This window comes from Lolium perenne, chromosome 4 (genome assembly GCF_019359855.2).
Source record: "Lolium perenne isolate Kyuss_39 chromosome 4, Kyuss_2.0, whole genome shotgun sequence".
NCBI classification, from domain to species: domain Eukaryota; kingdom Viridiplantae; phylum Streptophyta; class Magnoliopsida; order Poales; family Poaceae; genus Lolium; species Lolium perenne.
In genome coordinates, this window is record NC_067247.2 from 317,744,841 (window position 1) to 317,757,137 (window position 12,297).

Here is a 12,297-nt window from a genome sequence, read left to right on the forward strand (position 1 = left end):
CAATGAATTTGTAATAAGTATGGAACTACTTTGCAATTTTAAATGTGAACCTATCGTATTGTACCTTTATGTATTGAACAATGAATTTGTAATAAGTATGGAACTACTTTGCAATTTTATTATGGTCATGTACGTTACAATAATTTATATCCGTATTATGTCATTTTGGTTTTGCAACTATGTTATCATTTGTAATGAGTAATAACGAATGTTTTGTTGTTTACAGAAATGGCAGGAAGATCGTTGCTCAATAGGGACATTGAGCGGGCGCACCGTGCGGCCAAGCTAGAGGCCAACCCTAATAGCTTGTCACCAATGGTGACACGCGGGGATAATCAAAATTGGCAGATACACCCCGGTTGGGTTCAGAGGTATGTGCGATTTATTTGGTATATTCAATTTGAAGTACTGGCACATACTAATTGGATTCTTATATGAATTTGTAGGTTGAAGTGGGCTGGACTTCTACCTTTTGCACGGTTGGTTGAGGCCATTAGGTCAGAGGTCATCGGTGAGCGAGTAGGCACACCGATCAAGCGCCTTCAGCAGGACCACTCCCTACTGACCAGCCTGGTGGATCGGTGGAGGCCCGAGACACACACGTTCCACTTTTGATGGGGAGAGATGGCCCCTACTCTCCAGGACGTGTCTTTCTTACTGGGCCTACCATTGGCGGGTCAGCCCATAGGCCCGCTGGCAGAACCAGTGCGCTGGGATGAAGAAATGTCTGCACGTTTTGACGGAACTCGTGCGGGCTAGACTGAGTTTCTCTGTGAGGACCACGGTCCAAAGTGTGACTGGTTACTCAACTTCGAGGTAACCATTGTTATAACAAATTTATTTATGGTTATTGCGTTGTTCTAACTAACATCTTTTTTTCATGGTTGTAGGTTTCACAGTTCACACCGCCGATGAGTGAGGCACAGATCACTAGGAGTCTCGAGGCGTACATATTGTGGCTGCTTGGAAAAGTCATGTTCACAGAGAACCATCAGACCACCATCAGCAGGCGCTTCATCCCCATTGCACTGGAGATAGCAGAGGCACAAACCGCCGACGACATCATACAACGGAGTTGGGGTTCCGCGGTTCTAGCAGCCACATACCGAGGTTTGTGCAATGCTTGTACACTTGTCTCCCCCAAGTCTGGGCTTCTTGGCTGCCCACTGTTTGTGACGCCCCGGAACCGGTACCCTGAGGATCCCAGCGAACCCGCCGAAATCCGCACGATATCGATTCAGAGACGCCCTCCGACACGACGTGCGCGACGAATCACACACGTGATGCCAGAGGAATTAACACGAGCGGTAACATTACAACAGGTTTACAATAGAGCCCACAAGATACATATATTACAACAACGACTCCAATGAGACAAGATACAAATATACAATACAAAGATCCAAATCATACAGAAGATCGAATACGTTCGAGTACGGACAAGATACAAATTGAACTAAGAGTCCTGAAGATAACCAGTGGCGTCCATAACCCTGCCCAGGCCAAGCCGGAAGGGTAACCTTGCTAACGTCGTCTTCATCGAACATATCTTCATACCTGCCCGGTTATATCCCGTAGAAGCAGCAATAAGTACGGGTTCGTACTTAACAAGACTTCAAGACGTATAAGCATTCGTCAACCAGTCGTCCTTTGTACTTGAGGCACGCAGGGGACTTAGAGGACGCAAGAGAAACGTCATAGGCAATATGGTGGAGTTAAGCGACAGCGCGCAAGCACTAAAAACCTATAGAGACACTCTACAACATTCGTCTAATCAGAGGAGATGAGAGAGCGCAAAAACTAACAGTTCTATACTCTGCAAACATAACACAGCCGATACTTTCCCCCTTCGCCAAGAAGTACTTACAAAGGCACTCACACGGTGGAAAAGTTTTAACCATTTATTATTAGAGTTGTGCTAACTTACTACGCAAGTTATTATGATTGAAACAGCAGGTGTAAGTTGTCTATGGTCGAGTCATACAGCTCCAAGTCGTCCATAACCGCGGACACGGCTTATCGATAAGATTGTAACCCTGCAGGGGTGCCCAAATGTGCCCACACGCACGCTCAACCCACTTACGACAGGTGGATATCACGACTCGCACTCTCCTTCACCACAACAATGTCCAGGAAGCCACCTAACTAAGTTAACCCGTTTCAGAGCCCGATCGGAACTCTGACGCGGACCTAGCTGTTGCGAGAACGGCTAAGAGGATCAGAGCCCACTAGAGGATGACCTCTTAACAATACGTGCCGCACCTACGGACGTGCAAGAGACAACGGGGTTACAAGGCACTCACGGCTTCCCCAAAAGTAACATCATATCATCTGACCACAAAGAAACATGCTTGCACGCCCGGGAGAAACAAAACAAACATCCAAACTAGTTGTGGCCACTGGACAAAGCTGTAGATTCCGGCAGTGGTCGAGGGGAGACCCGGTAAGCATACCCACGTGTGGTTAGAGCGCTCAGTCTCGGAACAGATAACAAGAACTCGGGATCCTAAGATATTTAGGAAACACAAGTGAGCCGTCATAAAACGAGCAGCTGACCCACCGATGCCTCCGCTAAACATATATCAACAACTAAAGTAACCATGATTCTTCCCAACATATAACCAATAAGATAAATAACAACGGTAACAAGATAAGACAGCACTAGCATGCACTACGACTCGCAAGGGCAGACTCGATAACCAAACAATAGCTATAGGAGGTGGTGGTGGCAATATGGTCTGCTTGAGGTAACAAGTGGAAAGGGACACGTGACAAGAACGCAACTTAAGGATAGCATGAGGGAGAAGGCAAAATAAAATAGGTGAGCGACTCCTGCAGGGACAGGAGTATAGGGGAAATGCTTGCCTGTTAAAGCTTGCCGAGGGACATCCGGAGAACTTGTCGTATCTCACAACACCACTTCGCGATCCTATCCGGGAAGAAGCAAATGCTGGAACACACACAACGTATGCAATCTTACTACTACGGAAGAAGAACCAGCATGATCAAGATGATATGCATGACATGGCAGCGATGATGCAATGCACTTATCCAATTTAATCGGAGTCGGAACCCCGGGCAAACAATTTAGAGTTGGAGTTGCATTTTCTACCGTCAATGTTAAGTGTTGATTAGCATGGCAGTAGCATGGCAAGGGTGAGCTACTTCAATATTAAACGGAGCGGGGAAAACCATGTCGATGTTCCGAAATACTCCGCATATATGTGAGGTGAGATGCACAAACTATCACGTCACGACATGATGCGGGATGCAAACAGGCATATGGATGGCATATTCATGTTCCTCATATTTTTCTGATCAAAATAGACATCTCATTTATATTATTTGGATTTATAGTTTGCAAGTTATGAGAATAGGCAGATTTGTAAAAAGGAAAAAAAATAAAAGACTGGAGAGGGCCGGATGGGGAAGGAGGCCTGCTACCTGGCCGAGGCGGCGGCGGACCGTGGCTGGGCGCGCGTGCGTGATGGGCTGAGGCGAGAGGGAGATTGGACCGGCCCATGGGACGCAAGATCTGTTTCAGGAGTTAGAGATAAAAAGTTTGGCTTAATTAGCCAGAAGTGGGAATTGAACTCACAATCTCCACAAGCTGAACATAGGAACAAACCATCTGGGCTACGGGTGCTGATGTCGATACTGGGAAGGCTCCTCGTCAAAAGAAGTGTCTCTCTCCGCGGGATCTGATCCAAAAGAAGAAAAAGGTTGGTTTTAATTGGCCAACGTGGGGATTTGATCCAGGGATTTCAGGTTAAGGGACCAGACAGATTACCACTAAGCTGCTGCTTGCTATGTTGATAGGAGGAAGGCGCGGAAAAAAAAGAAACAAGCAGAGGCGAAGCTCGGGCAGACACGGCCATGGCGGAGTCCCTGGTCCACCATGGCTTCGTCGGAGGGGGGCGAACCGGGACGAGACAGATGGCGTCGGGGGTGCGGATCAACGCGCTGAACCTGATGGTGGTGGTGCTGGGTCCAGGGGCTCGCCGGAGCATCGCCGGCATCGAGCTCCTGCGGAGGAGGCGGCGGTCAGCAAGGTACGGAGATGAAACAGAGGGGACGGGGGCGAGCGAGTGGTCAGGGAGATCGAGAACATCACCAGGAAGTCGATGGTGTTGTTCGTTTGACCGGAGGAGGACGAACGGCAACGAATTCGATGGAAAACTGTGCCGGGGTTGGAGAAGAAACGGCGACCGTGGCGGCGATTCACAGCGCTCGGGGACGATTCCTTGCAGGGGTATGTACAGCTCGACGAGGCGCTTCTCCTGGTGCTCTCGGCTTGGCAAGGGGCGGCCGGAGTCGTTCGGTCGACGGCGGGGAGGTGCGGTACTGTGGGGTTTCTCCTTCCGTTTGCTCACACAGAAGAGAAAAGAAAAAGAGGAAGGGTGGAGGAAGGTAGGTGGCGGCGGCGTGGATGGGAGAGAGGCTAGGGTTTCTCCAGGGTTGGGAGATGGATTTAAGAGGGGGAAGAGGAGGTGGAGCACGGCAGGGGACCATGGCTCACGTTCTGTGCGTGCCACAAGACGACGATGAGGAGCTCGGTCTCCATCGAACGAAGGGGTATGGGCCGGGGAAGGAAGGTGGGCTTGGGCTGCTAGGAAGAGAAGAAGCAGGCCAGGAAATGAGAGAGAGGAGAGAGGCCCGAACCAGGATGAATCCAAAGATGGAGAGAGAGAGGGAAAACAAATACAAGCATTGCCAAAATATTAGTTTTGTTTTCTTAGGGTTTTGTAAAAGGAAAGAAAAGAGGATGGTTTATTATATAAACCATATGAGAGGGAAACCGAAATAGTTTTATTTTAAAAATAACTTTTATTTGATAAAATCTTGTGCATGATATGATGCATATGCCATGATGATGCATAGAAGAAAAGGAACAGGCAAATCTAATAGGGTGCTACCCGGGGCCGTTACAATCGACACCACTAACAAGGGATCGCGCCCCGAGATCCCACCTCAAGGTACGGTGGAGAGAGGTGAACTATCGGGTCTTCTGGCGATGTGTCGATCTCCTCGACACCACTAACAAGAATTCTTGCTCCACGTAGATCGGCGACACCACCAACAAGAACTCGTTGTTCCATCATTGAAGATTTGCGTCTGTCGAGATCCTGCGAAGATCGGACCTAATAGGTGAGGGGCAAAGATCGTCCAACCCACGTCGGAACCTAAGACTTGGAGAGATAAGAGAGAAGATTCAAATTGCACAAAGGTAAGAAGAGAAAGAATAGAGGTAAGGAGAAAAATCAGAACTAATCAGATCTATCCAACGAATTTTCGAAAATAGGTTTGACACTCTAAACTCAACGACCGTTGGCAAGGTTATCCTACAGGCTGGACTAGTGGGGTACCGCCAACCTGAGCTCTGATACCAACTTGTGACGCCCCGGAACCGGTACCCTGAGGATCCCAGCGAACCCGCCGAAAATCCGCACGATATCGATTCAGAGACGCCCTCCGACACGACGTGCGCGACGAATCACACACGTGATGCCAGAGGAATTAACACGAGCGGTAACATTACAATAGGTTTATAATAGAGCCCACGAGATACATATATTACAACAACGACTCCAATGAGACAAGATACAAATATACAATACAAAGATCCAAATCATACAGAAGATCGAATACATCCGAGTACGGATAAGATACAAATTGAACTAAGAGTCCTGAAGATAACCAGTGGCGTCCATAACCCTGCCCAGGCCAAGCCGGAAGGGTAACCTTGCTAACGTCGTCTTCATCGAACATATCTTCATACCTGCCCGGTTATATCCCGTAGAAGCAGCAATAAGTACGGGTTCGTACTTAACAAGACTTCAAGACGTATAAGCATTCGTCAACCAGTCGTCCTTTGTACTTGAGGCACGCAGGGGACTTAGAGGACGCAAGAGAAACGTCATAGGCAATATGGTGGAGTTAAGCGGCAGCGCGCAAGCACTAAAAACCTATAGAGACACTCTACAACATTCGTCTAATCAGAGGAGATGAGAGAGCGCAAAAACTAACAGTTCTATACTCTGCAAACATAACACAGCCGATACTTTCCCCCTTCGCCAAGAAGTACTTACAAAGGCACTCACACGGTGGATAAGTTTTAACCATTTATTATTAGAGTTGTGCTAACTTACTAAGCAAGTTATTATGATTGAAACAGCAGGTGTAAGTTGTCTATGGTCGAGTCATACAGCTCCAAGTCATCCATAACCGCGGACACGGCTTATCGATAAGATTGTAACCCTGCAGGGGTGCCCAAATGTGCCCACACGCACGCTCAACCCACTTACGACAGGTGGATATCACGACTCGCACTCTCCTTCACCACAACAATGTCCAGGAAGCCACCTAACTAAGTTAACCCGTTTCAGAGCCCGATCGGAACTCTGACGCGGACCTAGCTGTTGCGAGAACGGCTAAGAGGATCAGAGCCCACTAGAGGATGACCTCTTAACAATACGTGCCGCACCTACGGACGTGCAAGAGACAACGGGGTTACAAGGCACTCACGGCTTCCCCAAAAGTAACATCATATCATCTGACCACAAAGAAACATGCTTGCACGCCCGGGAGAAACAAAACAAACATCCAAACTAGTTGTGGCCACTGGACAAAGCTGTAGATTCCGGCAGTGGTCGAGGGGAGACCCGGTAAGCATACCCACGTGTGGTTAGAGCGCTCAGTCTCGGAACAGATAACAAGAACTCGGGATCCTAAGATATTTAGGAAACACAAGTGAGCCGTCATAAAACGAGCAGCTGACCCACCGATGCCTCCGCTAAACATATATCAACAACTAAAGTAACCATGATTCTTTCCAACATATAACCAATAAGATAAATAACAACGGTAACAAGATAAGACAGCACTAGCATGCACTACGACTCGCAAGGGCAGACTCGATAACCAAACAATAGCTGTAGGAGGTGGTGGTGGCAATATGGTCTGCTTGAGGTAACAAGTGGAAAGGGACACGTGACAAGAACGCAACTTAAGGATAGCATGAGGGAGAAGGCAAAATAAAATAGGTGAGCGACTCCTGCAGGGACAGGAGTATAGGGGAAATGCTTGCCTGTTAAAGCTTGCCGAGGGACATCCGGAGAACTTGTCGTATCTCACAACACCACTTCGCGATCCTATCCGGGAAGAAGCAAATGCTGGAACACACACAACGTATGCAATCTTACTACTACGGAAGAAGAACCAGCATGATCAAGATGATATGCATGACATGGCAGCGATGATGCAATGCACTTATCCAATTTAATCGGAGTCGGAACCCCGGGTAAACAATTTAGAGTTGGAGTTGCATTTTCTACCGTCAATGTTAAGTGTTGATTAGCATGGCAGTAGCATGGCAAGGGTGAGATACTTCAATATTAAACGGAGCGGGGAAAACCATGTCGATGTTCCGAAATACTCCGCATATATGTGAGGTGAGATGCACAAACTATCACGTCACGACATGATGCGGGATGCAAACAGGCATATGGATGGCATATTCATGTTCCTCATATTTTTCTGATCAAAATAGACATCTCATTTATATTATTTGGATTTATAGTTTGCAAGTTATGAGTAGGCAGATTTGTAAAAAGGAAAAAAATAAAAGACAGGAGAGGGCCGGATGGGGAAGGAGGCCTGCTACCTGGCCGAGGCGGCGGCGGACCGTGGCTGGGCGCGCGTGCGTGATGGGCTAAGGCGAGAGGGAGATTGGACCGGCCCATGGGACGCAAGATCTGTTTCAGGAGTTAGAGATAAAAAGTTTGGCTTAATTAGCCAGAAGTGGGAATTGAACTCACAATCTCCACAAGCTGAACATAGGAACAAACCATCTGGGCTACGGGTGCTGATGTCGATACTGGGAAGGCTCCTCGTCAAAAGAAGTGTCTCTCTCCGCGGGATCTGATCCAAAATAAGAAAAAGGTTGGTTTTAATTGGCCAACGTGGCGATTTGATCCAGGGATCTCAGGTTAAGGGACCAGACAGATTACCACTAAGCTGCTGCTTGCTATGTTGATAGGAGGAAGGCGTGGAAAAAAAAGAAACAAGCAGAGGCGAAGCTCGGGCAGACACGGCCATGGCGGAGTCCCTGGTCCACCATGGCTTCGTCGGAGGGGGGGGCGAACCGGGACGAGACAGATGGCGTCGGGGGTGCGGATCAACGCGCTGAACCTGATGGTGGTGGTGCTGGGTCCAGGGGCTCGCCGGAGCATCGCCGGCGTCGAGCTCCTGCGGAGGAGGCGGCGGTCAGCAAGGTACGGAGATGAAACAGAGGGGATGGGGGCGAGCGAGTGGTCAGGGAGATCGGGAACATCACCAGGAAGTCGATGGTGTTGTTCGTTTGACCGGAGGAGGACGAACGACAACGAATTCGACGGAAAACTGCACCGGGGTTGGAGAAGAAACGGCGACCGTGGCGGCGATTCACAGCGCTCGGGGACGATTCCTTGCAGGGGTATGTACAGCTCGACGAGGCGCTTCTCCTGGTGCTCTCGGCTTGGCAAGGGGCGGCCGGAGTCGGTCGGTCGACGGCGGGGAGGTGCGGTACTGTGGGGGTTTCTCCTTCCGTTTGCTCACACAGAAGAGAAAAGAAAAAGAGGAAGGGTGGAGGAAGGTAGGTGGCGGCGGCGTGGATGGGAGAGAGGCTAGGGTTTCTCCAGGGTTGGGAGATGGATTTAAGAGGGGGGAGAGGAGGTGGAGCACGGCAGGGGACCATGGCTCACGTTCTGTGCGTGCCACAAGACGACGATGAGGAGCTCGGTCTCCATCGAACGAATGGGTATGGGCCGGGGAAGGAAGGTGGGCTTGGGCTGCTAGGAAGAGAAGAAGCAGGCCAGGAAATGAGAGAGAGGAGAGAGTCCCGAACCAGGATGAATCCAAAGATGGAGAGAGAGAGGGAAAACAAATACAAGCATTGCCAAAATATTAGTTTTGTTTTCTTAGGGTTTTGTTAAAGGAAAGAAAAGAGGATGGTTTAAACCATATGAGAGGGAAACCGAAATAGTTTTATTTTAAAAATAACTTTTATTTGATAAAATCTTGTGCATGATATGATGCATATGCCATGATGATGCATAGAAGAAAAGGAACAGGCAAATCTAATAGGGTGCTACCCGGGGCCGTTACACTGTTCTTGCAGCTGTGGTCCTGGGAGAGGTTCCCGATTGGTCGGCCAGACATAGATGCTGAGCGCCCTTTCGGGGCAAACGAGTTGGATGATCCGGACCACATCGATATGCCTACTTTCGGCATACTTTGGACACGTCGCGAGGTATGTAGACTGTAGAACATAGTTCTTTCGTAATTTATAGTTTTGCACGAGTACTGACTATTTCTCTCCGCAGAGACGATTTGCTCGCGACCAGGTCAGGAACTGCTACCCTGCGTTCACCGAGCAGTTCGACGTGCTCGATGATAGGGCGGTGATCTGGCAGCCCTATATGGCCGCCGCCGTGCATGCAAGGTACCCCGGCGGGATCTCTAACCTCTGCTATAGAGATTGTGCGTACTGGATGACACAGTCGAAGATCATCTTCGATGTGTCCGTGGAGATAATGTCCCAGCAGAGGATCATGAGGCAGTTCGGCTCTCGGCAGCTGGTCGATCCTCCACCACCGATAGCACCTCTCCCTGCCTACGTCCACAAGTAAGTTCTGAGCATCGCTAAGTTTAAGATTGTTCATCATGGTTCGGCTAACCGACACAATTATTTTCTGCAGGTACAACAGGAAGGGTACTAGCCACTCCTCGACATGGTGGCTTCAGCGCGTTGGCTCGTATGTTGCTGAGTGGGATGGCGCGACAACACACGTCTGGCCGAACGATGAGCAGTTTGACCCACAGGAGTTTGACGCATATCTGCAGAGGTACACTGCAGCCACGCGAGTGCGCCTCATCCAGCCGACTGATCCAGCTGAGGCGCCACCTGCGTCTATGCACGATATGTACCCGATTCAGTCCACAGCCGGTAGTCGACAGCATGCGGTACGTATAACTTTCTATTCCACCATCATACTTGTCTTTTATCTATTGGGTTCTACGATTTATATGCTACCATCATTTTTCAGGGTCAGCTGACTGCAGACTTACAGGATGAAGTCGCTCGGTACACACGTCAAGTGTCCAGTGCGCCTCTTCTGCAGCGTGACCAACATGTGTCATGGTTGAGACGACTCGAGGACAAGCTACGCGGGATCTACTCGGCTATCACGTGCAGCCGTAGTTCCGACGTCGTTCAGCACCACCTCCTTCCACCGCGACCCTCCACACAGCAGCAGCGACGGCCACATCTCACACCGACCGTGACACCCAGACCACCGCCTCCTGGCCGGGCAGGAGGTTCGTCGTGGCAGCAGCACACTCCTTCCGTCGACGACTATCAGTACCAGCAACACGGATCACGGCCTCGTCTCACGCCGACGGCGACACCCAGACCACCACCTCCTGACCAGGCAGGAGGTTCGTCGTGGCAGCAGCATCACACTCCTTCCTTCGACGACTTGCAGTACTATCAGCAGCAAGCTGCTTTCGACCAGTGGCAGCAGCAGCAAGCCCCTTTCATGGGAGGAGCAGGATACACACAGGGTATGTAGTATTCTATATATTGTGTTCCATATAAACTATACTCCACTTAGTTTGACATCACTTATGTTTCGTGGCACGGGATACACGCAGCACACTGCGTCCAATCCTTCATGGGGAGCTAGTGATCAGGATCCTGAGCACACGGAGTATTACAGCACGCAGCAGAACTATGTCGGTATGCAGACTCCTCCACCAGAGCCCACACAGGAGACACAGTACGACCCCGAGTCCGGTTCCTGGATCCCTGCTCGCATAACCAGGGCTCCGGACAGGTTCGGTTGGACACCCCGTGCTACGCCGCCCCCACGAAACCCCAGACGCCGTCCATAATTTCAGATATTTATGTATCTATGTATCATTATGTATCAGACTTTATGTATGAACTATGTATCAGTACTCTCCTAACCCTAAGCGTGTCGTCCGAATAAAGAAAATAAATCCATACAATTAATCGGGTATTAGCAAGCCAATTGGTTTGTAGCAGTCCAGTTGGTCTATAGCAGTCCAGTTGGTCAGCTATCGACCAACGAGGTCGGCCTGCTATAGGACGACCGAGTCACACTTTCGGAAATTTTTGAAAACGCGCGCTATTCCTGCACTTAAATAATTAATTCGTATTATATATTTAAAAAAATTCGCCCTGACCTAGATCGTATACAGCTCAGCCCCATATTTGCACGTGACAAGCATCACAAGTAATCAATTAAGATTGGGAAATACTGGTGTTCCCCTGGGGGATCGTGGCAAGCGATCGTCCGCCTACGTGGCACATGCGTGCCCTTGCAAGTTGCAACGTGAGAGATAGAGCGGTGGATGGGGTCCACCATGAGAATATCGTTTTCCGTCGCTTCTCTCTACACGAAACTCCCCTCGTTATCTCCTTCCCCATCTCAAACACAGAACCAGTCTGCCATGAATCCTACCCCGCCTCCTCCTAATCCTCGCCACGCCGTGCAAGCTCGACGACCACCTCGCCAGCTCTTCGTCCTCGCGCCACCGCTCCCCTGCCTCATCATCCTCAAGCTCGAGCCCGGTCTCAGTCAGCTCCTCGTCCTCCCGTTACTCCTCAAGCTCGGAGACGACGACTGCGTCCCGGCCCGCTCCTCAACCTCGCAGGGCTCCACCCAGGCGCCCATCCGGTGTACTGCACGAGCTCGTCACCCTCCGGCGAGGTCGCTGCGACCATGCTCGCCGCCTGCGGCCACCGCTGTTGCCGCTCCGGCCATGGCGATGGCGATGCTTCTGCGAACCCGTCAATGGCGCTGCTGCAATTGTTGTGCAACGTTGCTACAAAGGATGGCCGGGCCTGCTACGAACGGCAAGCGCCCGCCTACTCAGCCGCCACCCATGGCGCATGCCCCGCTCCTGCAGGCACACCAGGCCAGGCCCAAGGTCCCCACCTCCTCGTCCTCCGATGGCCCCCCAAGCTCGGCCGGCGCAGCTGCAACCATGGTGTGGTGGAGCACTGCGAAGGATGGCAGGGGCGGCGCTGCTACTTGTGGCTGTCCGCATCGCTACACGCGGTTGGTGTCCGTGCTACTTTGTGGCGTTGGCGTCTGCTACGAAGGGCGGCGGCCGCTGCTACGAAGGGCGGCGGCGCGACAGCATATGCTACAATAGGCGTCGGCGTCCGCTACAGAGGGCGGAGGAGTCTGCTACAAAAGGAGGCGGCGACTGCTACAAAGGGCGACGGCG

At 50.6% G+C, this 12,297-nt stretch overlaps 1 protein-coding gene and 1 long non-coding RNA gene across 2 annotated transcripts in view; one reads left to right on the plus strand and one right to left on the minus strand.

The window, feature by feature from the left end:
* The window catches only part of LOC139830688 (uncharacterized), a 216,650-nt gene extending 213,693 nt beyond the window's left edge, over window positions 1-2,957 (minus strand). The window contains exon 1 of the long non-coding RNA XR_011743824.1: window positions 2,866-2,957. This is a non-coding gene — a long non-coding RNA (uncharacterized lncRNA). The remainder of the gene's footprint in view (window positions 1-2,865) is intronic.
* A 5,200-nt stretch (window positions 2,958-8,157) lies between these two features.
* LOC127347827 (uncharacterized) lies at window positions 8,158-10,610 on the plus strand. Its single transcript, XM_051373975.2, has 5 exons — window positions 8,158-8,273; window positions 9,097-9,289; window positions 9,363-9,664; window positions 9,738-10,002; window positions 10,086-10,610. Exons 1-5 carry the CDS (start codon window positions 8,158-8,160, stop codon window positions 10,608-10,610), a joined length of 1,401 nt encoding a protein of 466 aa, XP_051229935.1.
* The last annotated feature ends 1,687 nt before the right edge of the window (window positions 10,611-12,297 follow it).

Coding starts and splice junctions, on each gene's coding strand:
- LOC127347827 (XM_051373975.2), top strand. CDS start 8,158: ATGGCGTCGGGGGTGCGGATCAACGCGCTGAACCTGATGGTGGTGGTG. Junction 8,274..9,096: donor AGGAGGCGGCGGTCAGCAAG/GTACGGAGATGA, acceptor GATGATGCATAG/AAGAAAAGGAACAGGCAAAT. Junction 10,003..10,085: donor CCGGTAGTCGACAGCATGCG/GTACGTATAACT, acceptor ATCATTTTTCAG/GGTCAGCTGACTGCAGACTT.